This window comes from Coffea eugenioides, chromosome 2 (assembly GCF_003713205.1).
Source record: "Coffea eugenioides isolate CCC68of chromosome 2, Ceug_1.0, whole genome shotgun sequence".
NCBI classification, from domain to species: Eukaryota; Viridiplantae; Streptophyta; class Magnoliopsida; order Gentianales; family Rubiaceae; genus Coffea; species Coffea eugenioides.
The window spans coordinates 6057286-6084710 of NC_040036.1; the positions used below are offsets into that span (position 1 = coordinate 6057286).

Here is a 27425-nt window from a genome sequence, read left to right on the forward strand (position 1 = left end):
TGTTTAGCACTTATGAGTTCATAATTTCTTATGGGTAGCTTTATTTATGTTGAAAATTTGATGTGTGGGCTCTATGAACTCCCACTATGGCTTGATGGTCTGATTTTGTGAGTTTTGATGTTAATAATGTTGGATTGGTGCTTAAATTAGTAGAAATAAGTGATATTATGGATGAAAGCTCAAAGGAAGTGAAGGGGAGAATTTTTCCATTTCTGCCCCTGTGAAGGCCGTGACCTTTAGAGCATTTTTTGAAGTTCTATTGACTTTTTTATGATGTATATATGTTGTATAGGTTGTGTAGAAAGTTTAATAAAAAAATTACATGATTTGGTTGGCCAAATGTTGTGATTTCGAAAGTTCATCAAAGCTGGAAAATTTTCCATGCTATGCCATTGCAATTCGATAGAGATTCATAATACATTTGCTAACTCTAACGCTTCATGCTATGCTTGGTGATGATCCTCGTGCAAAATTATCATGGCCCTCTTTGATTGAAAAACGTGGTGGTGGTGTGCTACCTTGTTTTCCTGGTCCACAGAGCCAGTGCCACATGGGTTCCAGTACTTCACATAACTGGAAAGCTGATGAGAAAACCCCTTCAGGCTCTCAGATAATCCAGATAAAGGATGCTAACAGTGACTTGGATTCACAGCAGCTAACTCAATCAGGACTTCTTGTAGCAAGAAAGAAGCGAGTCCATGCACAGGTTACTTATCTAATCAGATTGTCTATTTTTACTTGCAATTTTGTATAAGTCTCATTTAGCATGCTGGAAAGAAAACTCTAGTTTCTCTATCTCTTTTTACTTTTCTCTCCATTCGTGGCACAGTTCAATGACCTTCAAGACTGTTATATGCAAAGGCGACGGTCCTCGACAAGACAATCCCAAAAAAAGGATGAAAGAGACAGAAGAGAAGGTTACAGCACAGGGCTTGAAGATTTTCAGACTGTGCTCTCAACCTTTACACGATACAGGTTCTTTTTCTTTTCCTTTACATATATACTGTGTTGTCTCCTCATATTTTGTGTAGAACTCATCATCTTGAGAAATGCCTTCTTTTTCAGACAACTAATTTATTTTTCCCTCGTGTTTGATTTCCTATAGTCGGTTGCGGGTTGTTGCAGAACTTAGGCATGGAGATCTTTTTCACTCTGCCAATATTGTTTCAAGGTAAATGTTATTTTACATTCAGTTCTACACTAGTTTTTCTTGGTGACAAAGTGCAACTTTGGTTTATGAGCTCAATGTACTGAACCTTGCTGACCATGTCCCTGTGTCATGTGAGTTTCTGGCCAAAGAAGTGTGACAGAGTTAACTTGCAGCATTGGTGGAATTGCACCACATCCCTTTTGTATTGGTGATAGATCTAACTAAAATCCAACTGATTGTGTGAGAAAATCATTGATTAGAAAATTTTTCTACTGTCACTTCTGGTCACATTTTTTTCTTTTTTATCTGCTTGTTTTGGATAATTTCTTAATTCAATGTGGATAAATGGCTCCTTGCTCATGGTGCTGCTTGACATATTGGTAGCGTGTTAACTGATCATCAGGCCAACTGTGCCATAGACGTTCAATCTATGATGGCAGAGTCGCAATATCGCTTTGATACATCCTTTTGTTGTACTTTCAAATACATAGCTGCTGGGAGATGCTCCTGTTTTTTCTCTTTGTATAATTTTTTGAGTTGGCTGCCCTAATTTGTTTTAGACTCACACCTCCTAATCTGAGCCGTCATTCACTTTGGAACTGCTAATAAGTTTCCTGAGGGAGTTTGAGGGGGTCGCTGTGATCACATATTGTGCAGTAGTTGAAACTTCCTGCACTATATTCTCTTGCTACTAGTGATCGTGTGTTTCTGTGATGCCTGACAGCTGCCTTTTTTTTTCATTTTTTTGGGGGATTTTGTCTATCCCCTTTTTTGCAGTATAGAATTTGATCGTGATGATGAACTCTTTGCTACAGCTGGAGTTTCACGGCGTATCAAAGTGTTTGAATTTTCATCGGTAAGGTTTAGCAGCTTTTGAGTTTTGGTATAGAAGTTTATGAATTTTTTGTATGTGGTTCTCATTCTAAATTGGAGATTGGGATTGCATTCTTGAATTGCAAAGCTTTCTGAGATTTGTATAGTGTTTCATCTTGAGGTTGGGTTGCTCTGCATACCTGGTGTAATCATTAAAATTTGGTCTTACAATTGTGCTATTTTGTTCTTACAATTGTGTTATTTCTTACTTCTTCAAGTAATAATTTCTATGAATACATAAACATCTCCTTTTACTGTCCATTATTTATTGTCAAGTGCTTATTTTATCTTTGTATTTTTAGGATTTCATGCTTTTCTGTATTGACTAAAGTTCTTTACTGAGCAAGTTCATCATGGATGATCACATTGTCATATTCCTAAACTGTTCTGTTATGAAGTTGATGATAACATTCTAAGATCACTTCCCAAGCTTGTAGTGATTTCCTCTTTGTAGGTGGTGAATGAACCAGCAGATGTCCCATGTCCTATTGCAGAAATGTCCACTCGTTCCAAGCTCAGTTGTCTCAGCTGGAACAAGTACACAAAAAATCACATAGCCAGTAGTGATTATGAGGGTATAGTGACTGTTTGGGATGTGACCACCCATCAGGTAGTTTTGGTGTTGAGTTTTGCTTTTGCTTTTTCCCTAATTTCATTTGATTTAAGATTTGAAACTATTTCTGCTCAGAGTGTGATGGAGTATGAGGAGCATGAAAAACGAGCATGGAGTGTTGATTTTTCACGTACTGAACCCTCCATGCTTGTATCCGGGAGTGATGACTGCAAGGTACTTGTTAAGTATGTGGACGCCAGTATATTGCTATATGTTTCTTTGTGTGACAAAATGGCTTGCTGTAGGCAAATGCCTGTTCGTATATGTCTTAGTTTGGCACAGGGCTGGAGGCCTATATTTAGATTCTCTTCATATGGCTGGATATCTGGAATATCAACAATATCATACATTGTAAATTATAAATGGTGGAAACTTCCGCCCATGGATAGTTACTTTTGAGTTATTGAGTCCTTGTCAGGTTGTAGGTAAAATTTGCTGCTTGTGTTTCTTTTGTGTCCGCATCCATCTTAAGATAATGTACTGAGGGGTTTCTGTTAACTTCTGGAAGCCTTTGAACCTACTTTGACAGAAATATTGACTAATCTTAGCCTTTAATCCAAGCTTTCTCAGGGAAAAACTTGCTCATAGACAACCCAGGCTATTCAAGAAGGTTGAAACTTTGTGGTTTGTCTGAATCTGGGTCACACATGGTGATTAGGTTAACAGGAAATAGCATATTTGTCCTTATGATGGTTGAAACTCTGCGCATTTTGAATAAGGAAATATCTTATTCCCATAATTTGATAGGTCTAGATTTAAATCCAGTTCAAATTTAACATAGCTCTCGACTCTTGAGTGGTCTTATCTGAAATTTTCAACCATATATTTCAGAAGCAGTACCTTAAAGTTGTTCATATTAGCATGTGCTGACCAAAATATGGATAAACTTCATGCATTCACCATTTCTGTACTTGATCTGACAGACTGACACTAATCTCATCTATATTTGATTTCTCTTGGGTAGTAGCTCTTCTACTCCGTGCTTTTATATGACTGTAGTAATTCTTCAATAACTTTTACAGTTGGCTGGCTTTTTAATGTGTGAGATTGGGTTTATTAAAGCAACAGCTCTATGGTTTCTGCAAGTTGCTCTTTCATGGTCTCTTCAATTCAAATAACATCTTGTTGTTCAAATGATGTTTTATCATTTATTCACTTTCAAGAATTGAAGTATGTGTTTTTTTTTGTAAATTGGCAAATCCCAAATTGTAAAGATCCTTTATTGAAATGAAAGTACAAAAGAAAACTAACGATTTTCTTTTATGTTCTCTGACCAATAATCGGTAACTTGTCGAATGTCCAACAGGTCAAAATTTGGTGCACGAATCAAGAAGCCAGTGTTCTTAACATTGACATGAAAGCTAACATATGTTCGGTCAAGTACAATCCTGGATCTAGCATCCACATAGTAGTAAGTCCCTGTGTCTTTTGGTCATGTTCAGTGACTACTACCCTTACTAGGCATATAAAGTCCGTGTAATACATCTTGTAGGTGGGCTCAGCTGACCATCACATCCATTATTATGACTTGAGAAATACAAGTCAACCAGTGCATATTTTCAGTGGGCACAGGAAAGCTGTTTCATATGTCAAATTTTTGTCCAACAGTGAACTAGCTTCTGCATCTACTGACAGCACATTACGCTTGTGGGATGTTAAGGAAAATATCCCAGTAAGTTGATATTCTTATAATGCTGATTACCTCATAAAACAAGATTGCTATGATTGTTCCTCATGGTAAATCGTGCAGTTAAATTGCAGATAACTGAATGTTGAAAGTCCAATTTTCTCTTTCAAGTTGCCTCATTTTGATGAAGTCAAAAGTTATTCCGTAACCTTTTTCCTGTAGTGTGGATTTATATCGTCCTTGTCCACTGTTGCTTCTTGATGGTTTCTTTTAAGAGGTTATTTGGCTAATCAAAGAGTTCATCTGTTATAATTTTGCCCTAGTTTTTCCAAGTTATAGTATTTCAAGCTCGGATTTTGGGTGTTCTCAGGAGTTTGGGTGTTAACCCATTCTCGGTGTGCTAAACTTGTTTCTTGTTTTAGGTCTTCCTCTTTTGTACGGGTACAGGTTCATCCTGTCTATTTGCTCACCTGTAATAATTTATACTCTCCAAGGTTTAGATTGCATAGCATACGAGTCATGTATCGTCCACGCTCATACTCTCTTCATTTTAGATGGTGCTAGAAAGGCACCTGTGTTATGAATTTGCATGATACAGCTAAACCAAACCTTAGCCCTATAAAAGTGCAGGCAAATTGTCCGAAGGGTTGGAGTCTTTTTAAAGAGGTGCTATTTCAAATTGTTACTGCTACAGATGACCATCCAACTAGCCGGATCGCCGCATTACCTGTATAAATGAAAAACAAGACTCTTTTGTCTAAGGAAACGATATCTGAGCGTAAACTTCCTCAACATATGCAGAAGCTAGTTGCATCTAAACTCTAGTATGCCAATTTCTAACAGTTTTATCAACTTTTGTGAACTTCATCAATTTCTGTCATTAAAATGGTGTTTGAGAGTATGTTTTGGTTTTGTTAGCTACAAGTGTAGTGGTTCTTGTCTTAATGGCCTTTAATCATGCGATTTTCATAAAATCCTGACTTGGATGAGTGCAAGGCTGGAGCTTTAGCACCAAGTGTCAAGGCTGGACGTATACTACTATGAGAAACCATGCTGGATTGCAAAATTTTATTTATTTTTGGGTAACCGTACTGGATAGCAATTTTGATGGCTTGGCTTGTAAAGTTTTTCTGTAAGCCTAAATTGACTCCTTAGTTGTAAATTTTGCTTGGAAGTTTAAATTTACCTTTGTGTTGCTGCTCTTATCTTTCAGCTGCGGACTTTTAGAGGGCACACAAATGAAAAGAATTTTGTGGGTCTTACCGTGAACAGCGAATACATTGCTTGTGGTAGTGAAACAAATGAAGTCTTTGTCTATCATAAGGTACCTTTAAGTTTGCATATTAGCTGGAGCTTGTCTGTAATCATGATACATCTAGTTTGAAAGAATTTTGGGGTGCCCTAGTTTGACATTGCTGTTAAACCTGTAGGCTATTTCAAAACCAGCTGCTTGGCATAAATTTGGTTCAGATGTACAGGATGCGGATGAAGATGCAGGATCTTACTTCATTAGTGCCGTGTGTTGGAAAAGTGACAGCCCGACAATGTTGACCGCAAATAGTCAAGGGACTATAAAAGTGCTTCTATTGGCTGAATAACTTCTAGAACGATAGTGATGAAAGATGAGAAATTTGTCTGCGTTAAGTTTCTTGCTATAAGAGAAGACTACATCGTAAAACTGGACTGATTCTCGTATTGCAAAATTAAAAAAGGATGTGACTCAGGACCTTTGGTTCTCTTTTTAAGCCTACTCTTTGGTTGTGAATTCTAAATTCGCTGGCTTAAGAAGATGACTAAATATCGAAGCGATAATTTGTCTAATTCACATGTGCTTTTCTACTTTCTAATAATAGTTCATACGCGTGTGAATCAAACTCTGAAAACTATCGGCACACACATTCTACTACTAAGAATGCCAATAGCCAAATCACTTTTAAACACGCTCATTTCCCATGGTTTTATTTTATTTTATTCTTTAAATATTGAAGCGTCACCAATGCAAAAAAAATCATCATAGATGAAATTAGCATAGTTATTTTTTTCGTTCTTATGTTCTACAATACTTAAAGTTACAATTGCTTGGTGAATTTTTTTTTTTTAATTTCGTGCCCTTAATTTACAAGAGCAGTAGTGGAATTCATCACCCTCACTCTTTTTGCAATCAATTAATATGTAAGTTCGCATTTTATCCTTCACTTTTTACATTTAGTAACTGTTGAGATATTTTTAATGTTCTATTATAATCTATTTTACCCATTTCCCATCATACAACCGGATTCGTTGTAACATAAGAGGCTGAATCTGAAAAATAATCTTCCATACTTTCTCCAAATTGAAATTTGAAACAAGCAAATGAATATAATCGGATCCCGGCTATGATAAGATAACTAATATTACTGCTGCAATATGCTGCTGAGTCGCAAGTCGTAAGTAAAACGGACCAAACAATTCCTTAAAAAAAAAAGAAAAAAAAAGAAGGGACCAAACAATGCGTCACGCTGTCTAATGTCTTCCACCGAATTGACCAAAAACAAAGAACGAAAAAAGGAATGCTTAAAAAAAAAAAAAAAGAACGAAAATAGGGAAAAAAAAATGGGACGCTATTTATACTTGCATTTCCATTATTGGCCCCCGGTCTCTTCACCCTTCCCTGCTGTGGAGTGGGGGAAAACCTCTGATGGGTCGTTGGAGGCATAGGTTGGAGTTCAATTCTTCCTTCTGATTCCCAAATCCATAAATTCCAGAATATTCTGACCATTATATTAATCGAAACAATAACAACTGAATATTCATGATGAATATTTTTTGACTGGAAAAAAAAAGAGACCGTATTCACTAACTTTGGCGCGAAAAGCTATGAGAATTGAAGGGCCCTATGATTACGATAACACACCGATGTGCCAAAACGCGATCGGAGCTACAAAACTGCAGTCTTTCCCCGCCGCCGAAGCAGATAACTCGCCGCAGGAGAAGAATTCTTTCGACAGCCCCGGGGAAGAGCTTCTCGCGCCGCCACTGAATTTTTCTATGGTTGATTATGGTGTTTTCCGGTCCGGTTTTCCAGAGCCTGCTAACTTCTCCTTCTTGCGAACCCTAGGCCTCCGTTCAATTATGTCGGTCCGATATTTATGATCAATAATTCTGCTTTAGTCTTTTCCTCTTTTTGGCTCGTTTAACAAAGTTGATTTTTTTTAATTTTATTTTATTGGCGGTGCTTGTAGATACTTGTGTCCAGAGCCGTATCCTGTGGCGAATGCGGAGTTTCTGAAAGCCAACGGAATTCGGCTTTTTCAGTTCGGCATTGAAGGATCAAAGGTTTTTATTCTTTTTTGGTGTGTGTGTGTCCGTGAGCGCGCGTATGCATGTGCTGGTAGTGTAAATTAGCGCTTTTACTGGAAGTTGATGTACGTTTTTGAGTTAATTTGCTGGTCGTTTGGATTGGGAGAAAGAAAGGATGCTAGGGGCTAGGTATTGGAGGCTACACTGATGAAGGTGCTATCAATTAGATTCCTGAGGAAGGAAAAATCTCTAAATTTTAGGTGCTCAACTTGTTTGTTTAAAAGGAAAAAAAAAGGCTATATTATGTTTCAGTTTTTCTCTTTAATTCATTCAAGACAGTTTTAGGAGTAATACGGTGGTTTGAGGTTGGGAAGGTATTTTAAAAATCTTTGGTTAATTATTTATTTCAGTGATCACATATTCATCATGTTTCAGAGGAGCTAGTGCTGAATTATGGTCGTGTTTTTAGAGGAGCTAAAGAAATTTTGATAATGCTTTGACAGACGAGTTAACTTCTTGATCTACTTAAAAGTTTGGGTTCTATAAAGCTACCTTAACATCATCTAATGGTTCATCTCTTCTCATTGTCTTGGTGATATGAAACGACGATTTCCTTCAAAATCAGCAGGGTAAATTGCTTGAATTTCGCAAATCACTCATTGTACGTTAAGACCCAGGTATGTACAGATGCCTCTCTTGTAGAAGTTGTAGAGCAATGAGAGAGGCATTTTTCTCAAGGTATTACTTTAGAAGGTTAGACTGTAGGCATACGTATATCTACCCGTGTCTCCCTCTTTCCTCCGGTGGAGACTAGCAGCAATTGCCTTATGATGTACAAAACCCAATCATGTTATTCACTTAAGATTTACATAGTCCGTCACATGTAGGGTTCTACTCTTCCAGAATATCATGGTTTACTATTAACTTTATCTAATTTAATATAGGAGGAAAAGTCAGCAAGATTATATATATATATATATTTTGTTACGTTGGTTGTCTGCTGTACGCCAAAAGATTTGCGATCTTTTCTTTGATTTACTGGGTATCAAACCAAGATGAATGCTTTCTATAGTTACCTGGCATGTTTGCTGTTAAGTAGGAACTCTTGAGGGTTCTTATACAATGACATCTTTCTCCGCGGTGCATACAGAGGCTTGTTTTAAAGCTTTAACAATACTTTGCACAGGAACCATTTGTAAACATCCCTGAGGATTCGATTCGTGAAGCATTGGAAATTGTCTTAGGTACACAAAATCAGTGTTGAATTCTCTCGTAGGACAGGCGTTTGTGTCTTTGCACTATCATATACTAACTTTTGTTTTGAACGTTCACCGTTTAGATGAAAAGAACCGGCCCCTCCTAATACATTGCAAACGTGGGAAGGTATTTCTTTTACCTTTTGCTTTCCTCCTATTAAGAGTTCATTTTTCTAATGCTGTTTTAATTATTTGTGCAGCACCGAACTGGATGTCTTGTTGGATGCTTGAGAAAACTTCAAAGATGGTGCTTAACTTCTATTTTTTACGAGTACCAGAGGTTTGCTGCTGACAAAGCCAGAGTTTCAGACCAGAGATTCATTGAATTATTCGAAATCTCCAGCTTGAAGGAATCATGCGTACCTGTTTCAAGTTCTAAGGGTCAATAATTAGTGGAAAAATGCCCTTCAGAAACGCATTGTTGCTTGAATTCCTTCTCCGTTAAGTGCAGCAAATATTTTGCCTCATTTCACGCATTAGTACATTTTGCCTGGACTCATCTTTATTTTAAGTGCAAGCCAAAAAATTTGAAGTTCATCATCGTTCTTAAAGGGGGTCGGTCATCTTTATTTCACTGATTGCATAGGTGCTTCCTTCCGTTTGTATTAAAACAACATTTTTAATCTTGAAGCTTTCTTTATCTGTCAGAAATGGGAACATGAATGACGATGACACGAATCAATATGCAATTTTAGTTACGAACATAGAATAGCAGCTTTAGAAAACAGTTTCAACTTTCCACATATTGACCTGTCTCCATTTCGTCACCATTCTGATGTACATACAGGCAATCAAGCTTTTCGAATACCAATCATTCGAAAGGGAGAGGAGAGCATCCCTGCCGATATCCGCTCTTGTCTTCTGAGGCATTATAATGTACGAAAATTTGAATTTATATTCAGTTACAAGATATGCCAGTGAATTGAACATCGAGTTTTTCACCTTTTCTCATTGCCTAGTAACATTTTGAAATGAAGCTTTGACGCTAGCAGTGTCTGATGATTAGATGCCAATTCTCAGCATGTTGCGGGAATTAGAGCCCCGATTAGGTAAGTTGGGCTGTTACATCCTAGTGATTTTGCCTGCTGTCATACTTTTTTTTTTTTTTGATAACCCAAAAGGTCCCTTCACAACTCTGGCAGCACATTGACGTCGGTTACAATCTACATTAATACGAAACTTTCGCAACTCCAGCCGAAGGGAGCCGAGGCAATCATCTTCATTTTAAAAACAAGTTTTTCATATATAATGTTAAAGTAATACACAAACAAAAATAACTCCAAAAATATCATATTTATATAATATATCAAAAACAATTCCAAATATACAAAAAAAATTAAAAAATAAAATCTACGCTATCTCATTCTTCCACCCACCATCTTCCTCCTCCCTCTCTTTCCTCCTCATTCCTCTCCCACCCTCTTCCTTCTCCCTCTCTTTTCTCCTCCCCTCTTCCCTTCCCTTCCCTTCCCCGCCATAAAAAATAAACAAAGTCTATCCAAACCAAAAAAATCAACAAAGCCTTTCTCAACCCAGTGCCACGTTTATTTTTTAAAGTCTCATTTTCAACTAGAATTCCTTATTCTATACATTTCCAATCATCACTTCAACCTAGTAACATGAGAATATCTACCGGCAAGTTTTTCATCTAAACTCCCCTTAAATGGTGCCCAATGCAGAAAAATGCAAGACACAAATCACATTGGCTAGCCATTTGACAAGGAGCCCTGCATTGTCAAGCTCTTCTGCATAAGTAATCCTAGTTGACTTTTTCCAGATGGACTACGATTTAGTGAACTACATCTCAACACAGGTAATCTAACTTTGTTGTTAGTTGACGTCCAGTAAGCTATAAGTCGTGATCCACCTTAGTTGAAAGAGGCAATTCAGCAAGTCCGTGATCCATCACAGAATCTTAGTTTCACATGCCTCAAGTATCGGGTACTTGACTTGAGATGTTTTGTTATGGACCACGGCTCATTAGACCGTATATAATGCCAAAGGTGAACCGCTTCCTAATTCCACATGCCTTGTCTACCCAATTTTATTCACAAAATATTCACCTAGACTATCCGCATTATACTGTCCAGATGAATTGCTGCCACGGAGTCCACCGCACAAATCTACAGCACTCTACCAGTCTGGCAGCATATATGAAATTCTACACATTACCAAATTCAGCAAGCCTATCTTTCACATGGATCTTGGTCCAATGCTTATAAACTCTACCCATCCAAAGGGAATTTTTTTCCCTAGACGCATCCAGGTCACACCTTCAACCACACTAAGTGTGCATAATTGGTTCTGAGTACCCAGAGTTTACTTGTTAAGAATTTTTTGATGGTGAGACAATTCAAAAACTACACGATAAATGACCTTCCTAATTAAAGATACCAGAAGGTTTACTTTGTTTTAGGGCTGTACCTTTAGGTCTCTACTGAGGTGATGGCAATGGAGTGTCGCCACCATAGACTCTTACCCTACAATCTGGAAATCTAAAACTACACAACATATGTAGAACAAACAAGCCAATTACACAATACATTAATAGCAGAAAACAACAAAAGGCAGTTAAAATCAAAATCCCGAGACCCTCGAGAGCAGGTAAAACTATCAACAAGAGAGTGCATCAGATATCCTTACAAAACATCCGCATAGGATTTTCACCCAATAGGTTCAAACTGAAGAAAGAGATTTTATCTAATGCATCGCCCGCACCTCTTCAGCATATACAAACACACAAATATGCACAAACAAGCAAATATGGGCTTATAGAAAGAATTATATGAGCAAATGTACTTAAATTGGAAAAGGGAAACAAAAAAGCAACCTCAGAAATTAGAATGAAATGTGAACGAGCAACAATCGAATCGTCAATCTGAAGATATGACGACTGAAACGATATCTCGCTAGCATTATTGTACCTGCTGCTCTTCTCAATGACGAGGCACGCTTTCAAATTTTGCCTCTCACATTTTCTTATTTCACGAGCACAGGATTCTCAAAGTTATATACTGATTTGAAAGAGAAATCATGCGGTAAATCTCATCATCAGGAACAAAAACAAAAAGAAAAGTAGAACAAAAAACTAAAAAAAAAATTTTTTAAAAAAGAAGGCATAAAATGATTCCAGCAGTCAAGGTTGCAGCTCAGTCTTATAGTGAGCGAGGCAAAATAATGAAGATCGAGTTTGCGACGGAAAACAGCTGCGGTAGAAGTGGGGGTTATATAGCGGCATCCCCTCATGATAAGCCCACAAACCCTAGCATGGAGTGCAATTACCAGATTGGCCTTATCATAAGTGTAGGGCATTTTTTTTAAACCCCTCCCGCAAATAAAAGAATCTTCAATCTTCATTCATCCATCACGTCGGTTGATTCCAGCACTGCAACTCTTCCACAAGAGAAATGTTTTTTTGAATAAAGTACTTATTCAATAGTTCGCGTAAACATGAAATGTTTTTGTTCTCACACGTTAGCAAATTTGTTGTGAAGCTTGGATTGTGTTTGTATCGCAGTTTTTTATCTAAAAATTCTGCGAACACATTTCATAATCATTTTTTAATCTTATATGCATTGTATCTTACAGTAAGTAACAAAATGCAAACGGGATCATATTCTGTAGTGTGACTCAGGATGAATGTGCCTGATGATATATATATAATAGGACAGTGGCTTTTCTTTTTAATTAATCTTGTATTATCCAGCTATTAACATAACATGATTGTTGTTTGACACAACAAAAAATAAAATAAATAAGAAATAAAATAATCTTATTCAAATATCATTTTAAAATAAATTTTTAAATATTATTCAAATTACATCACAAATATAATCTTTAATCACCCTTTTATCTCGTACAAATCATGTCACACAAAATGCTTGAAGTGTTGTTCCCAATAATCTTCTAATTAAAAACACGTTTTTGCCGTATTTGGTATGAATTCATACCCAAATATACTTATTTCAATGGTCTCATGCATACTATACGTGTAATAATAATGAAAACCTTTACCTCCTGATTAGTTTAATAGCTCCTGATTATTTGGATACGGATTATTGTCTACTTGCCACTCTTTTCATTTTGATGCGAAAAAGTGAAAAACTCCATAAATCGCGTATGGAGAGAGGGTCTATCTGGTTCGCACGATTAAGGTACTCTAAGTTATCCAGTGATGAACGGTCGATCAAGTGCCAAGTGTCGAGAATACATATAACCAAGTCTTCAGCACAACCAGAGGATTGAACCCACGGAGGCGGAGGGCATTCAGTTTAATAGCTTGATTTTCTCCTATCTAGGGTTTCCAAAAACCCCCCATCTTTCATTGCTCGACTTTGCTCAATCATGCATTTCCTCAAAAACTATCTTCTCTAGTCCAGCATTTCTTCATTACAGCTTCTGGGTTCTTCACATTTCAATCCCCAGACACAACTGTTTTGCTCTTTGCTGAAAAGGTGTGAACTTCAGTTCTTGTAAGTATCCCCTTCTGGCTTATTATTGGGTTTCTCTCCTCCCTTTATTTTTCCTCAATTCTTAGAAAAAGACATTAATTTATACCTCTAGGTTGCCAGTAAAGGTCAAAGATTGGTACTTTTTGCACTATCTAGATTGAAGTTTGAGTTTTCAGAAGGTCGTGATATAATTTATGGGGAAATCTGGGGGTAGGAAAAAGAAGGGTGCAATTAGCCAAAACCAAAACCAAGCTTCTGCTGGGGAAAATAATCATGCACCTGTTATTAATGGTGCTGTTGATTTGGACTCTTCAGTTTTCTTTTAAAAGAGGGAAAAAAATTTTTGGGGAGGATTAGGGGCTCAACAAGTATATTGCCTTAAACTGATCCCGAAAACGCACCCAGAAAGAGCTGTTTTTCATAGCAATAGAGCTGCTTGTTTAATGCAAATGAAGCCCATAGACTATGATAGTGTGATTTCGGAATGTACTCTGGCACTTCAGGTTCAGCCTGGATTTGTTCGGGCCCTTTTGCGGAGGGCTCGTGCTTTTGAGGCAGTAGGGAAGCATGAAATGGCGATGCAAGATGTGCAAGTGTTATTGAGTGCTGACCCGAATCACAGGGATGCACTGGAGATTGTGGGGAGATTGAGGATGGCGCTTGGCCCACGCCAGGAGGCCCAACAGGACCTCCAGAGTCGCCCATCGCCTGCTGCCCTGGGTGCTTCTGCTGTCCGGGGAGCTCCGATTGGTGGCCTTGGACCTTGTTTGCCAGCTCGACCAGTATCAAAGAAGGCAGCAACTCCAGCTGTGGGATCAGCTTTATCAGCTAATAATAAGCCAGATAAGTCTTGTCCAGCTTTGCCAACTGAAAATTGTCCAGAAGCCAAATCTCAATTACCAAACGTTGTTTTAAAGCCTTCACAGGGTTCTTCCAAACCGAGTGCCATTTCAGTTAAGGAGAGTAAGGAACATGGATCATCTTCATCATTGCCAGTTTCAACACATGCGCAATCTGTTGAGGTTGTAACTCGATGGAGACCATTGAAGCTTGTTTATGATCACGACATTAGACTTGCTCAAATGCCTGTGAGTTGCAATTTTAAGGTGTTAAGGGATATCGTAGGCAAACGGCTCCCGATGTCAAAGTCTGTTCTGATTAAGTATAAAGATAATGACGGTGATTTAGTTACAATTACATGCACGGCTGAGCTTCGATTGGCTGAGTCCTGTGTTGACTGGCTTAGTCCGAAAGACCCTGATAGTGATAAACAAGATTCAGCTGGGACGTTGAGGTTGCATATTGTAGAGGTGAGTCCTGAACATGAGCCACCTTTATTGGAAGAGGAAGAAGAGAAACCTGCCGAGACTGAGGCAACTAAAGAAGATGAAAATGCATCTAACTCTTCACTAGGTGAGTCTGTTGTGGAACCTGTGGACAATGAAGTTGTTAAGACAGAAAAGCCAGCTCCAAAGGAGAAAACTGGAATATCAGAAGATCCTGAGTGCAAGGAAGTGGAGATGGATGACTGGTTATTTGAGTTTGCACAGTTGTTCCGAAGCCATGTCGGTATTGACCCAGATGCTCACATTGATCTTCATGAGCTTGGGATGGAGCTATGCTCTGAAGCTCTGGAGGAGACAGTGACAAGTGAAGAAGCTCAAATCCTTTTTGATAAGGCCGCTTTAAAGTTTCAGGAAGTAGCTGCTCTAGCTTTCTTTAACTGGGGAAATGTACACATGTGTGCAGCAAGGAAGCGGATTCCTATAGATGACTCAGCTTCAAAGGACTTGATGGCCTCACAACTTCAAGCTGCTTATGACTGGGTCAAGGAAAAGTATTCGTTGGCCAGAGAGAAGTATGAGGAGGCACTTTCTGTCAAACCAGACTTTTATGAAGGTCTCTTGGCACTTGGGCAGCAGCAATTTGAAATGGCAAAGCTCCATTGGTCCTTTGTTGTGGCAAAGAAAGAAGACCTATCAAAGTGGGATCCTACGGAGACCCTACAACTTTTTGACAGTGCAGAAGAAAAAATGAAAGTAGCTACTCAAATGTGGGAGAAGTTGGAAGAGCATAGAGCAAATGAACTGAAGGATCCTGGAGCAGCAAGTAAGAAGGAAGAACTGTTGAAAAGACGGAAGAAGCCAGGAAGTGGAGTAGAAAATGAGGGCTCATCTGCTGGCAGTCAGGGGGCACTTTCAGCTGATGAAGCAGCAGAACAAGCTGCTGTGATGAGATCTCAAATACATCTATTCTGGGGTAATATGCTTTTTGAACGATCCCAAGTTGAATTTAAATTGAATTTGACTGGTTGGAAGAAGAATTTGGACACTGCAATCGAGAGATTCAAGCTTGCTGGAGCCTCTGAAACAGACATTGCAACAGTTCTGAAGAATCATTGCTCCAATGAAGAAGCTAGTGAGGGACAAGAGAAAAGAATTGAGAATGTAAGCATGGCTCTTTCTAGTAAGATAGAGGATCCAAATGAGGTAACTCAAACTTCAGGGGAGTAATTTGTTTGGAGTGCTTGAGATTTCTTATAGCTTCAGCCAAATACCTTACCATTTTCCTCATCCTCAAGTTTCATTGGGTAAGAGATTGTCCATCTCTTTTGCAGAAGGGTTAACGTTTTTCACTCGCATTTTTAAGACAGAATGGGCATCAACATTCTTGATACATGTTCTTAATCGAACAGTTTTGTTTCTTGGGGTATGCTAATAATTTTGAACTTTCGACTGATGCTAATGTTATAGTGCTAAGGAGTCTTCATTGCTTAGGATCTAAATTATGGCTTCAGGCTGCAATAGTTATATTCCACACTTGACTCATGGATTTTATTTTTTATTCCCAATCCGTGTAGTGAACTTTTATGAAATGAGATGATGTCCTTTCCTGCACTATTAGTGTGAATTCTCCCTTTCTTGTTTTTATCCTCTTAAATTTCAGCTGTTGCTTAAACTTTTGAGTGCAGGAACTTTGATATGAATTTTGTATCCTCTTAAATGAGATGATGTTGCTTAAACTCTTGTTTTTATCCTCTTAAATGGAACTTATCTCTTTTGAAGTTGGCTCACACTAATAGCTAAAATAAATCAGAATTTTGTGTCAAGCACGATTTATAGTCTGAACTAGGATTTTTCACCTTGGGCTTTTCGGTTGGAACAGGATATCTTGCTGACTTTCTACCCCATATCATTTCAAAGAACAAATCTTTAGGACATTTCGCATACTACCATTATGAGTAATCTGGCTTGTGTGTGTTTTCTGAGTTTTGCAATTTATGAAATAGATATACAATCTGGGTATACATTCAGAGAACAATCTAACTTATTGTCACCTTAATCTGGCAGCTTGACTGAATTTTGGGACTAAGTTGGCAATCAAAAGATGATTATTGAGGTTTGGCCAAGGTGTGTTATTGGTAAATGCTGTGGACACTCCCTGTGCTGCACATACTTGCCATTCACAATCGAAACACAATAACACGTAGGCTTGAATTGCTAGTGGTGTCACACTGGTTTTTTCTACCCACTGTGGCCTATCAAAGAAAGCATACTCTTTAATATTCACGCGTTGTTCTCAATGAAATTTTAGTAGCATGGTGGTGGTAATTTACTGAGACCGAGATTAGATGAAGTTCAAGGAAGCGGTTGTTTGACAGAATAGAGTGAGCCTGAGAGTGTAAATGTCTTCGTTAGAATATAACAAGGATACCCTCGGTTCTTGTATGTCATCCCCAGTAGATACAGAAGTTATCTGAACCTGTTAGCACATGGATGGATACAGAAGTTGTTTCAACATACATACCAGCCAACTACGTTGATCTTTTGAGACGATAGTAGAATGTTTCCTATCAAACAAAAGCAATAGGTTGTTATTGAAGCCTACAGGACTGAGATATTTGGTTTTTTTAATGCTTTTGGCCTTCAAAATTTCTTTTCTGGGGAGGATGCCTCTTTAATTATTGGTGTATGTACAGTCTTCCTTATGCAGTACAGGGGGTAGTACTTTTTTGTTAGTTGCTTTCACTTTCCTGAAAAAGAAAGGAAAGTTAACATGCTGCTTTTAGTGGGAAATTTTCTTTCTATTCGTTTGGTTTGTTCGTTCTTATCTCAGGTTGGGATGGTGGGGCTTGGAAGTGTCAGTCAGGCTTGCAGTTATAATACATGGTAGCAAGGGCTTTCCACTTCCCTGATGGGATACCCGGCACGCATGCATGCATATGCATGCTCACGCGACTGTTATCAGAATGACAGCTGAATTTGCTGATCCCACCATTCGCAGTGGGATTTTACATAACAAGGAAGTACCTTTACCTATTTCCTTTCCCTTTCTGAAGAGTTGAGTTCCATTTTTGGAGTAGTGGGGAAGGAAATGCGGATGCTTCTCAGCAAGCTCCGTCGTGAAGATGAAAAATAGCTGTCACCAATAGTCGTTTTCTCTAAAAGATCCAGCCTATTTTGTCAATCTAATATACTCGCGGCGCGTTTCATCTCATTCCCTGGTCACGGTGTAGGGAATAGTAGTAGTGTTTCAATCCAATAACCTCGCAGGAAACGCCAAACTGGAACCAGAATTCTGCGAAGGGAAATTTTCTTCTTCTTCTTTGAGAGACCATGGTAGGGTCTCCAGTTTCCAGCATAATTCGTCAATTGAGCCGCAAATGGTTTCTTTTCTGACCCTGTTGTACTGACCAACTGGAGTAATAAATAGTAGTACTCTATCTCCTATTTGACTATTTTTTTGGCTGCCCAATCTCTTCTTCAGAAGATCATTGCGGATTTCTCGGAATTGACACGTACTTATGAAAAATTTTCTTGATGGATGGACTAATTTGCTCGAGGAAAAAGAAAGAAGAACAATAACATCATCGTTTTTATGGGCTGCTAAAGAACGATCGGAAGTCGGTGCGTATCTTTGCGCGACAGGTTAGGCATGGGGTCCAAAGTTATTGGTTGGCATGACAAAACCTCGCCCCCACGCTCTGACGCTGAGAATGCAGGGGTGAACTTGCACAACACTAGTAGTATTGTTGGATAAAGTTTCTACTGACTAGAAACCAAACGGTGCATAATAATGTTGGATAAAGTCAGTCTCTAATCACAGACTCTTTTTTTTTCAAACTTGCTGGCCGATTTGATTTAAATAACAGTAGTACTTGCTTTTTACCGCAATCCCTTTCAGATAAGATAACTCGATCAAAGTTTTTGTATCCACTTAGCAGTGCTGGTATTGGAAGATTCCTTCTCCATTGCATATGACAAAGCCCCAGAAAGGTAACTTTCGGATTGCTTTACACGTTATCATTCACCGCAGACTTCCGCAGAATCATATTTACTCAAAGATCCTGGCAAGACTATCTTATCTAACAAACCAGCTCCACATTTAACTAGTCCAATCCAAGCATTAACAAGGGACTAAACCAAACTCACACCACAATACAGACTCAGATCTCAGATATTATTACTATGCTAGGATATGATTACGCAAACGCGCATTATAAGACAGCAGCAGATCAAAGCGTGATCTCAAACAGTTGCGATTGGACCCAAGTTTACGGTGCTTTCCACGGCCTTCATGGCTTCAAACCTGGGCTCTTTAGCTTGGAACTTAAGGCCAGCATAGAGCTTCATGTAGTCCTCGAACACAAACTTGGGATATATCTGCTTGTCCTCTGCCTCTTTCTCAACCAATGCCGGTGCTGGATAGATCACTGCATCACTTCCTGGATTGTAGAATGATGCTAGTGACATTCTGTTCCCATCTGGTTGAGCTATCACCCGGTGCATCACACTCTTGTATTTTCCATTTGTGATTACCTTCAAATATGTTAAATGAGTGATTTAGTGGATAATTAGGAGCTGTAAGGCCAATGACGGAGCCAAGGGGGCAGAGGGGGCCATGGCCCCCTAAATTTTGAGAATTTTAATTCATAATATGTAAATATGTGTGTAAAATAAAATTGGCCCCCCCTAAATTTTTTCAATTTTAGTTTATATTATGAGAGTTGATATATATATATATATATATATGAATTAGTCATCTTTGAATGGAATTTCAATTTTGGCCTCCCCCAACAAAAAATCCTGGCTCCGTCAGTCACTGTGTAAGGCGACTTCATTTGGGAGGTTCAATTGCAAAGATTTGGGAATTTATTCAAGTACCTCAAGTTGGTCGCCGATGTTGATTACAATGGAGTGGCGCATAGGCGGAACATCCACCCATTCACCATCCTTGAGGAGCTGGAGACCGCTGACCTTGTCATCCTGGAACAGCAGGATGATGCCGCCGGCATCGGTGTGTGCCCGGAGGCCCTTGATCAGTTCTGGACGAGGGCATGGAGGGTAATTGCTGACTTTGGTGCCAAAGGTTGGTCCTTTGGTGCCATAGAAGGCTTTCTTCAGATAGCCTTTCTCTAGGCCAAGGTTCTCGCATAGCAAGTCCAACAGGAGCTCTGCTAGTTTCTCAAGTTGCAACGCAAATTCCTTCATAACCTTTCTGCAATCATTTCAGATTTATCCAGCAATGAAACAAATTAGTAGTTTCTTCCATGATGAAAATATTAGACTACTGCTCCATTCTTTTATTTTTAACTCTTTTTTAATCACTGTAGTAGGTCCTTGATCATTCTTATCTTTGGGTCTTATCTGTATTTTCCTGTGTAAGCATGTGAACGGAGTTGTAGCAGAAAAATAGTTGGGAAGAGTCAGTGGGTCATATGTCGCTTTCAGTAATGTGGTCCTGGGTAGGTAAGAACAGGTGTAGCTAGGTATATATTTTTTTTAACAGTGTCCCAGATTGTGGGAAGATAATCAGAGTCTTCTGGCAGTAACTTAGGAGTGAAAAGAGTTGTCTAATAACCTGTATTCATCATCAAGATCAGGGACTTCTGAGATGTTGGAAACAGGAAGATGGCGCAAGAAGAAGGTACTTTCCCAGTCCAAATCATTGATCTCAGTCTGAACAGCTTCCAATTCCTTGCTCTCCACCATTTCCTTGAACTTTAGTTCCATACATTTCTTGTAATGCTCCTTTGTTAGCCTCTCCACTGTGTCCATGAGCTCATTAGATATCCCATGATTCAACACCTGAAACCCCAAAAAAAAAAACAAAAAAAAAAAGACCAGACAATTAGCAACCACTTCTAGCTGATCATTTACCTAGTAAAGTACTGAAAAAGATTGTTGCTTTACGGTAAGAAAACTACTTTACGGTAAGAAAACTACTTAGCAAGTTTTTTTTTTTCGTATGTGTGTGTGTGTGTGTGTTCTTCAATCACCTCAAAGAAGCCCCAGCTTTCACAAGCATCTTTTATGACTCCCATAGTGGCAGCCCTCTCTTCACCGTCAAGCTTCTCCATGTCGATTACGGGGAATGTAGCCATCTCTCTTTCTAGTTTGTGTTTGCTTGTGCTTATGCTTCTTTTACAGATGTGTCTCACTCTCTAGTGTGTGAGAATGCGTGTGTTTGTGAAATAAACTACTGTGTTATGCGTAAATTGAAGAGGGGGTTAGAGGGATATTTATAGGCCTTGAAGGAAGGGGATAAGAAAGAATCGATTGGCTGATTTACTATTACTACAATACTACTTTGGAAGCAAAATAGCGAGTGAAAGCATCACAACCAAATCTAAGGATACAGTAGTTAGTGGGAACAAAACTCGTGGGGCAAGTATGTGACCACATCCTCTGATGGACCCCTCCAAAGTTTGGCAGAATTTGGAGTAATTAAGCTGGCTGGAGCCTGGAGCCTGGAGCCTGGAGCCATCTGCCAAGGGAGGGGGGATTTTATGGCTTTTTCTGATTTATCCCAATACTTCACCTCCCTACGCTTTGCCTTTGCTCATTTTGGTGGGGTTGCACCTAATTTGGTGGTCTCTCTCTCATTTCTTTGCTTTCCGACCAAGTGGCTAGTTGCTACTTTTCTCTCCATGCACGCCGATTTCTTTATCATGACAAGATGTCTCCATGATACCAGTTCTTGGAAATTAAAGTTAAATACGTATCTATGAGAAAAACGAGTAATTGGATGATTGCAAATACGTATTTCTTGCATATGTTTGGATTTTTTTAAGGATGTCATCTAATGAAGTTGCTTCTTTCTTACATAGATTCCATTAACCTTTTCACTTTTCTTTGCAAAGTAGAGGATTTTACGTATGTTCATTGGCAGGTTAGTAGATAGATACCAGCAGCTCTTTTGGTTAAATTTCTTGGAAATTAATGTGGCATCCATGTAAAAGGACGTGGTACCCTACTAGATACGCTTGCAAAAAAATAAATCACTAATCATGATCTAAAGGTTAACCATGAGCTGCAAATAAAAAGCCAGATGATGTCGGTACCCCCGCTAAAAAATGTTGCAGTTCAGCCGACGTGAGGTGAGTCTATGCTTCAAAACATTTTACAACGTCAACCGGTACTTTTTGATGGTTTAATTAGTCCCACTGTTTTTAAACTCGGATCGAAGAGTGAAGCAGAAAACCTTCCTGTCCGTAGTTCGATCGATTCAATTCCAATTCAAAGGTTTAATAAATTTTTATTTATTTTAGTATTAAAGTTTTTGAATAAAACTAAAATTTTTATTTTAGGATTGGCTGAGCCTCCTGATTTTTACCCGTCCAATCGGTTCTTGATCGGATTTAACCAATTCAATTGATTATTTGAGTTTTTTCATTGAACTAGACCAAAGATATGGTTAATTTGCAGTTCAATCATCGACTGATATGACTAATTGATCCGTTCGATCCAATTTTCAAAAAACTTATTAGTCCTTTGAACATGCAAATCTCGGGTACTTAAGTTATTTAGAATTGGCCTGAGCATTACAGATCCTACGTGTGCTCATTTGGCATACTTTTCATGCCAAAATCTCTAACAAGTACTAGCCCATCGCGCATAGAATTAAAATGAACGTAACTAATTTAAGTTGTACCTTCTTTTTTTTTATCAATTCGGGCCACTGACCTTTCACTAACGTTTGCTGCTGCCCCTAATTGGTTTTGTAGCTATCAGTTTTCCGTGTTCAATGTCGAATTGAAGTTGCTAAATGAAGAACGAAGCGGACCGACAAGTATTCTTGCCGCGTTATCTTCAAATCAAGCCCTTGCTTGACGCTATTACCCTTGAGGCTTCACTTAGGAATAGAATATAATCCACCCCCATTAACATTAATTTAACTCTCTCGTGCTTGACTGAAATCCACTTTTTTTTTATTAACTTAAAACTACGGTCCAACTAATATTCACCGATACTCTGACGTATCTCATGAATTGTCCTTTTTGTATTTCAATATATGTAATTATTCCATATGTACAATCATATTGTAAGTGAAAGTACAAATAAATAAATGATGGAATTTAAGAAGGACGAGAAATTTGAAACAGGACTTCTAATAACCTGTAGCTAATCTTTCAATATTGATGGAGGACATATAGGAAGGATTCCTTGTCCAACATTAAACCGAGCTTATTAAATACCAACTAATTATATAAGTTCACCAATGTTTTTTTTTTTTTTTAGTGTAGTAGAGTGCACTTCAAATGTGCCAAGGCAGAAAAACAATTACGTCTCCTTTTTTTTTAAGGAAAAAACAATGGGATATGTTATGTACGTGAAATAAAAGGTGTCATTCTTGTTCCAACTAATGTTGCGAGTACAAAGAATTGAAGGATAATTCTTTCTTGCCGCCTGCCTGTAGGATGGACAAAAATGCACGTGCACTTGCATAAATTTTTTTTTTTTTTTTTTTTTTTTTTTTGGACACAGGGGTGTCCGGGTCAATCCTTACGGGGCCCGACTAATCCCCTGCAGCCCGGATGTTGGCGCCCCAACCCGACCCAAGTACGATAAGTGCGCGGAGGAATCCAGTAGCGCAGGGATTCGAACCTGGGAGCTAGAGGTTTACCAGGAGAAGGTGCTGCTGCTGGACCATTCACGCGGGGCTCCAAGGCCATAGTTTAGGTGATCCATTAAATTTTATTGAATGCAGAAATCCAGACGTACAGGATTTACCTGACACAATGGATAGCAATTGGTTAGCACTTGAAGGCATTTGGTCTTCCCCTGCAGAAATCACCTGGACCAGTCGGATTTACCTTTGAAAAAGTAACTGACAATAAAGTGGACTAGAGATGACAATCGACTAAAAAAGGTTAAAAAGGTATCAAACAAAGTGGGCCTTTCTGAAAATTTGTTTTCGTCATAAACTCTAATCAGCCTTTTGTTGTTTTTATCTTGTGAAGATGGGATCCTGAATTCCTGATATGAAAGAAACTTTGCCGGAAAAAGTTCATGAGATGATTTGATCTAAAGAAAAGAACGATTGAGGATGCCAAGCATGAGCATGCGGAACCCTGCAGACGTTTTCTTTTTTTCCTTTTTCCTTTTTTTTTTTACTTTCTTCTTACACTCCCTCCTCCATACCACTTTGACATTTTATTCACGGATATCTGATTCTGCAAATTCAACAAATTATTGAATCTTTTGTGTTCCTTTTCACTGTTTGATTATTTGCCCTCCTTTTCACCATTTTAAATACTTGGGTAATGCAAATCCATGGCACAGTATTCATGCTTGGTGAAAAACTTTGATAGATTTCCGACAAACAAAAGTTTCGCTTACATCGGCCAAAGATTTTCTAAAAGCAAATTATGTGGACCTAACCTGCATGGGTCCAAATTAATTATACTTATTACAGTTAATTTGGATTTACAATAAGATGTAGAAGAAAAGATGTACAAGATAGCCAACTGATTCTTAGGATATGTCGTGTTGAATACATTTATCCAAAAAAAAAAAACGAACAAAATGTTAGATTGGTTTCATGATATGTCGTTGTTTGAGTTCTGTAAACGTTAATGGTATGAAAGAAACGTATAAAACACAGATTCATGTATAGTTAAACAGTAACGTACGAGATTTGATTTCTCATGATACTTGCAAGTCCTATTCATGCACAGCCCCCTCCCCACTTCCTCCCAAAAAAAAAAAAAAGGATCAAACGAGGAAAAATAGGATAAAAAATAAACAAACTTCATGCATAATTCGTGGCTTTCTTGCCTTGGTTTGAAACCAGTTGAATTTAAACCATGCAATACAGACTCAGAATCCAATTTTACGTGTGAATCTAAACATCAATTTAATGCTTGACATGGATAAACAAATAAAGATAAGATACTCACCAGTCACCATAGTATAAATTAAAATAAAGAAGAACAGCTCACAAAAAAAAAATGGAGGAAGAAGAGCGATAAGAAGGAAGACTAATAAATAAGGTCCTACCAGATTGCTTAGATTTCCCTCGTCAAGATGAGGATATTGGCCTAGCTCAGTAGTAGAACTTAAACTCTACTCGTCATGTTAAATCACAAATGAGGGGTTTTAACGCCTGATTTGTTTCTATTATAACAATTAGAAAAGGGTCTCCCTCTCACCTGGATTCATGCATAACTTGTATGCCAAACAAATGACAATGCTACATGAGACAACTTATTGAATTCTTTCTGTAGCCAAGGGAAAAACCCTACAACTTGACTTTTTCTATCTTTTTATTACAGTAACAGAAGGAAATAGTTTGAGGGGGAAAAAAGAACAAAAGAAAAAAAAAACAAAGGAATTATGCGAAATTACAGTGATATAGCTCGGTCTGGGGGAGAGGGATGGATTGGATCGAATAATTCATGCAAAATAATAAAAAAAAAGAGCTTGTTCCGGATTGTCAGCTTTCTTGCTCATGAACTACAGGTCCTATATATGCACATCAAAGTGAAAAAGGAGGAGCACTACTTTGCTTGCATGCGTTAAAGGTGACCTAGAATCCGCCGATGGCTGATACTAATAATTTTGTTGCTATTTCTCTCATTGTACCTTGGTCGAATGTCTCTTCCTTTCTTGACATCAACCACGAAAAATCTCTGGCTTCCCACCATTGCTTCAGCCTCTCGTCATTCCCGTACTAGAAACATATTTCGGCAAATCTGAAATTGAGTGTTGCTTTAACCGATTACCTCGATTATGAGGAAGCTAAAAATCTAGTGTTACCGTGTTACAATAGGAATGGCCAAAATTACTTGTCGTAATCATTTCTGATTAAACTTTTATTGTTCTCGTAGTATTATATATTTTCAAGTATTCTCTCTTTGGGATCCTTCTTGATTATTGCTGTCAGGTCAAGGTACACTTTACTGCATCTTGATATGCGTGGAGAAGAACATCATCTTAGTAGGTAACCTAATCCTCTCTATTATTACTACATTATGATAACTACATACCATATCTTTGAGGCCTTGTTTGGATGGATATGTAAATGAAAGGAGATAAATTAAGGGAAAGGCCTATCCTTACATTTTTTTTTCAATACAGGAAGTATCCCAATTTTGTGAGAATAATCTTCCTGTACCTGTGCACCCCACCCCCCAAGGATACATAAGTGATAAAAAGGTGATTAAAATACACGATCTTGAGACCCAATTAGGTGATCTCGAAACCATCCGAGCCAATCCTAAAGGGCAAGGCCTATCTTTACTTTGTTTGGGAGTTTCTAAGTGGAATGAAAAGGAAGGAAATGGAGGGATGGATGGTTATACAAAGTTCCAAACATGGAGAGAAACGGAACCCAACATTTTTTTCTAAATGCCAAGTTCGTTTATAAAACATCATTAAACAAATTATTAGTACTACCTAACATATCTAAAATCATTCCCTTTCTTACCTAAATTCCTAAACAACTCGTGAATCTTTTCTCTTCTCTCTCTCTCTCTCTCTCTCTTTTTTTTTTGTTTCTATCTCTTCAAAACTCCCAAACTAGGCATATCTGATAAACTTTTTATTGTTAAAACACCCTTGGTAAAATCTAACTCAACTTCCTAAACTCATTAGATCTCCATCTTTTCGTGTTCTTCCTTTCGGATATCTGTTATAATTTATTTCATGATGAAATAATATAATGAATATGAGGTGTTTTTTTCAATCACTAGTATGTAGAGTGCATTCATGAGGGTGCAACTTACAACCATTTTCCAGTCTTCCATAGAAAAGAAAAAAAAGGGTTAGAAAAAAACACTCACCATGGCATCTAAAATAATGGGAAAAGTAGAGGATAGCATTCAGTAAATGAAACAAGGAACACAGCATGTCGGGTGCTGGTTTTGTGAATCTAGTTTAGATTCTTTTCTTTTCTCTTCAAAAATCCCAAACTAGGCCTGTGTAATAAATTTTTTATATTTAATATACACTTGGCAAAAAACTAACTCAACTTCTTAAAGTCATTAATTAAGTCTCCACCCTCTTTTTCAGATATCTGTTATAATTTTATTTCAAGTTAAAATATTATTATTGCAAATTACTACTACAATTTTCCATTAATTCTTCCATAGAAAAAATCAGAAAAGAACTTACACAAAAATCAATTCGACATCTAGAAAAAATGGGAAAATGGAAGTAGCACTAATGAAACAAGAAACACAACATGTCGGATGTTGGTTTTCTGAACCTAGTCTTTAGGTTCTCTGAATTTCAAACTTTAGGCAGCTTCTTCCCTTTCTTCCGTGGTCTCCAACTCGTTACATGATGCAATACTTAGGTCCCTCAATGCACTTAAAAAGTTATATAAGCAGGTTCGCTTTGCTGGCCAGGAATATGTGTATGATCTTTCCTGCTGCCACATTTTTGCAGTCCCACATTTTTGCAGATCTTTTGTTCGTAAGTGGAGTCCAAAATTGATAGATAACATACGTCGGCTCCACTACACAATGAGAAAAGCAGGGTAATATGGCATAAGACATAAGATACCTCGCACAAATCGCTACCTTGCCTCCCTACTTTATGTGCCAACAATAATGTAACCTAATTTCCTGAACAGACATTAGTTAGTACTTACCTTTCCAGCACCAATTTAGCTTCAAGACAAGTACAGATGAAAACTTTTTATACATAGTTCCCAAAAGAATGCATGTGATTCAATCTAGATTTTTATATACTACATGTTGAAACAGTACGTGCTTTCTTCCACCTTGAGAAAAATATGGTTGTTACTGGCTGCAATCATTGACCAGGGCTCGAAGCGAGCCGAGAATATCGGTAGAGGCAGAGACTAATTTCAGGAGAAAGGAAAATCATATGGTTAGGTGAAATAACGATGGACATCATTAATGCGTTGAGCGATGAGTCCTTTTCTT

General features: G+C 38.1%; 4 protein-coding genes and 1 non-coding gene across 5 annotated transcripts; 3 read left to right on the forward strand and 2 right to left on the reverse strand.

Moving 5' to 3' along the window:
• The first annotated feature begins 445 nt into the window (after positions 1–445).
• Positions 446–6053, forward strand: LOC113755280 (E3 ubiquitin-protein ligase COP1-like). The gene is made up of 10 exons (XM_027299321.1): positions 446–706; positions 830–975; positions 1106–1171; positions 1928–2006; positions 2478–2633; positions 2712–2810; positions 3943–4047; positions 4129–4308; positions 5477–5587; positions 5694–6053. The coding sequence occupies exons 1-10, from the start codon at positions 446–448 to the stop codon at positions 5859–5861; spliced, it is 1371 nt and encodes a 456-aa protein (XP_027155122.1). The 3' UTR covers positions 5862–6053.
• An 881-nt stretch (positions 6054–6934) lies between these two features.
• On the forward strand, positions 6935–10033 carry LOC113763874 (probable tyrosine-protein phosphatase DSP4). Its single transcript, XM_027307858.1, has 5 exons — positions 6935–7376; positions 7485–7578; positions 8729–8786; positions 8882–8925; positions 8999–10033. Exons 1-5 carry the CDS (start codon positions 7120–7122, stop codon positions 9185–9187), a joined length of 642 nt encoding a protein of 213 aa, XP_027163659.1. The 5' UTR covers positions 6935–7119; the 3' UTR covers positions 9188–10033.
• A 1613-nt stretch (positions 10034–11646) lies between these two features.
• LOC113764283 lies at positions 11647–11776 on the reverse strand. The gene has a single exon (XR_003467562.1). It is a non-coding gene; the product is annotated as a small nucleolar RNA snoR111 (small nucleolar RNA).
• A 1320-nt stretch (positions 11777–13096) lies between these two features.
• LOC113761198 (protein CLMP1-like) lies at positions 13097–16149 on the forward strand. The gene is made up of 2 exons (XM_027304066.1): positions 13097–13270; positions 13753–16149. Exon 2 carries the CDS (start codon positions 13822–13824, stop codon positions 15760–15762), a length of 1941 nt encoding a protein of 646 aa, XP_027159867.1. The 5' UTR covers positions 13097–13270; positions 13753–13821; the 3' UTR covers positions 15763–16149.
• Positions 16150–18439: 2290 nt separating this feature from the next.
• Positions 18440–20739, reverse strand: LOC113760731 (1-aminocyclopropane-1-carboxylate oxidase-like). Its single transcript, XM_027303417.1, has 4 exons — positions 20529–20739; positions 20111–20337; positions 19414–19747; positions 18440–19068 (listed from the first exon to the last, which is right to left on the reverse strand). Exons 1-4 carry the CDS (start codon positions 20631–20633, stop codon positions 18778–18780), a joined length of 957 nt encoding a protein of 318 aa, XP_027159218.1. The 5' UTR covers positions 20634–20739; the 3' UTR covers positions 18440–18777.
• Positions 20740–27425: the final 6686 nt, after the last annotated feature.

Bases quoted from the DNA above. Each gene is read 5' to 3' on its own strand.
- LOC113755280 (XM_027299321.1), top strand. From the start codon at position 446: ATGCTTGGTGATGATCCTCGTGCAAAATTATCATGGCCCTCTTTGATT. The intron at 2,634-2,711 runs GTAGTTTTGGTG...ATTTCTGCTCAG, and splicing joins GGGATGTGACCACCCATCAG to AGTGTGATGGAGTATGAGGA. The intron at 4,048-4,128 runs GTAAGTCCCTGT...TACATCTTGTAG, and splicing joins GATCTAGCATCCACATAGTA to GTGGGCTCAGCTGACCATCA.
- LOC113763874 (XM_027307858.1), top strand. From the start codon at position 7,120: ATGAGAATTGAAGGGCCCTATGATTACGATAACACACCGATGTGCCAA. The intron at 7,377-7,484 runs GTCGGTCCGATA...CGGTGCTTGTAG, and splicing joins CTAGGCCTCCGTTCAATTAT to ATACTTGTGTCCAGAGCCGT. The intron at 7,579-8,728 runs GTTTTTATTCTT...TACTTTGCACAG, and splicing joins TCGGCATTGAAGGATCAAAG to GAACCATTTGTAAACATCCC.
- LOC113761198 (XM_027304066.1), top strand. From the start codon at position 13,822: ATGGCGATGCAAGATGTGCAAGTGTTATTGAGTGCTGACCCGAATCAC.
- LOC113760731 (XM_027303417.1), bottom strand. From the start codon at position 20,633: ATGGCTACATTCCCCGTAATCGACATGGAGAAGCTTGACGGTGAAGAG. The intron at 20,338-20,528 runs GTGATTGAAGAA...TTGGGGTTTCAG, and splicing joins AAAGCTGGGGCTTCTTTGAG to GTGTTGAATCATGGGATATC. The intron at 19,069-19,413 runs GTACTTGAATAA...ACATATTTGAAG, and splicing joins ACATCGGCGACCAACTTGAG to GTAATCACAAATGGAAAATA.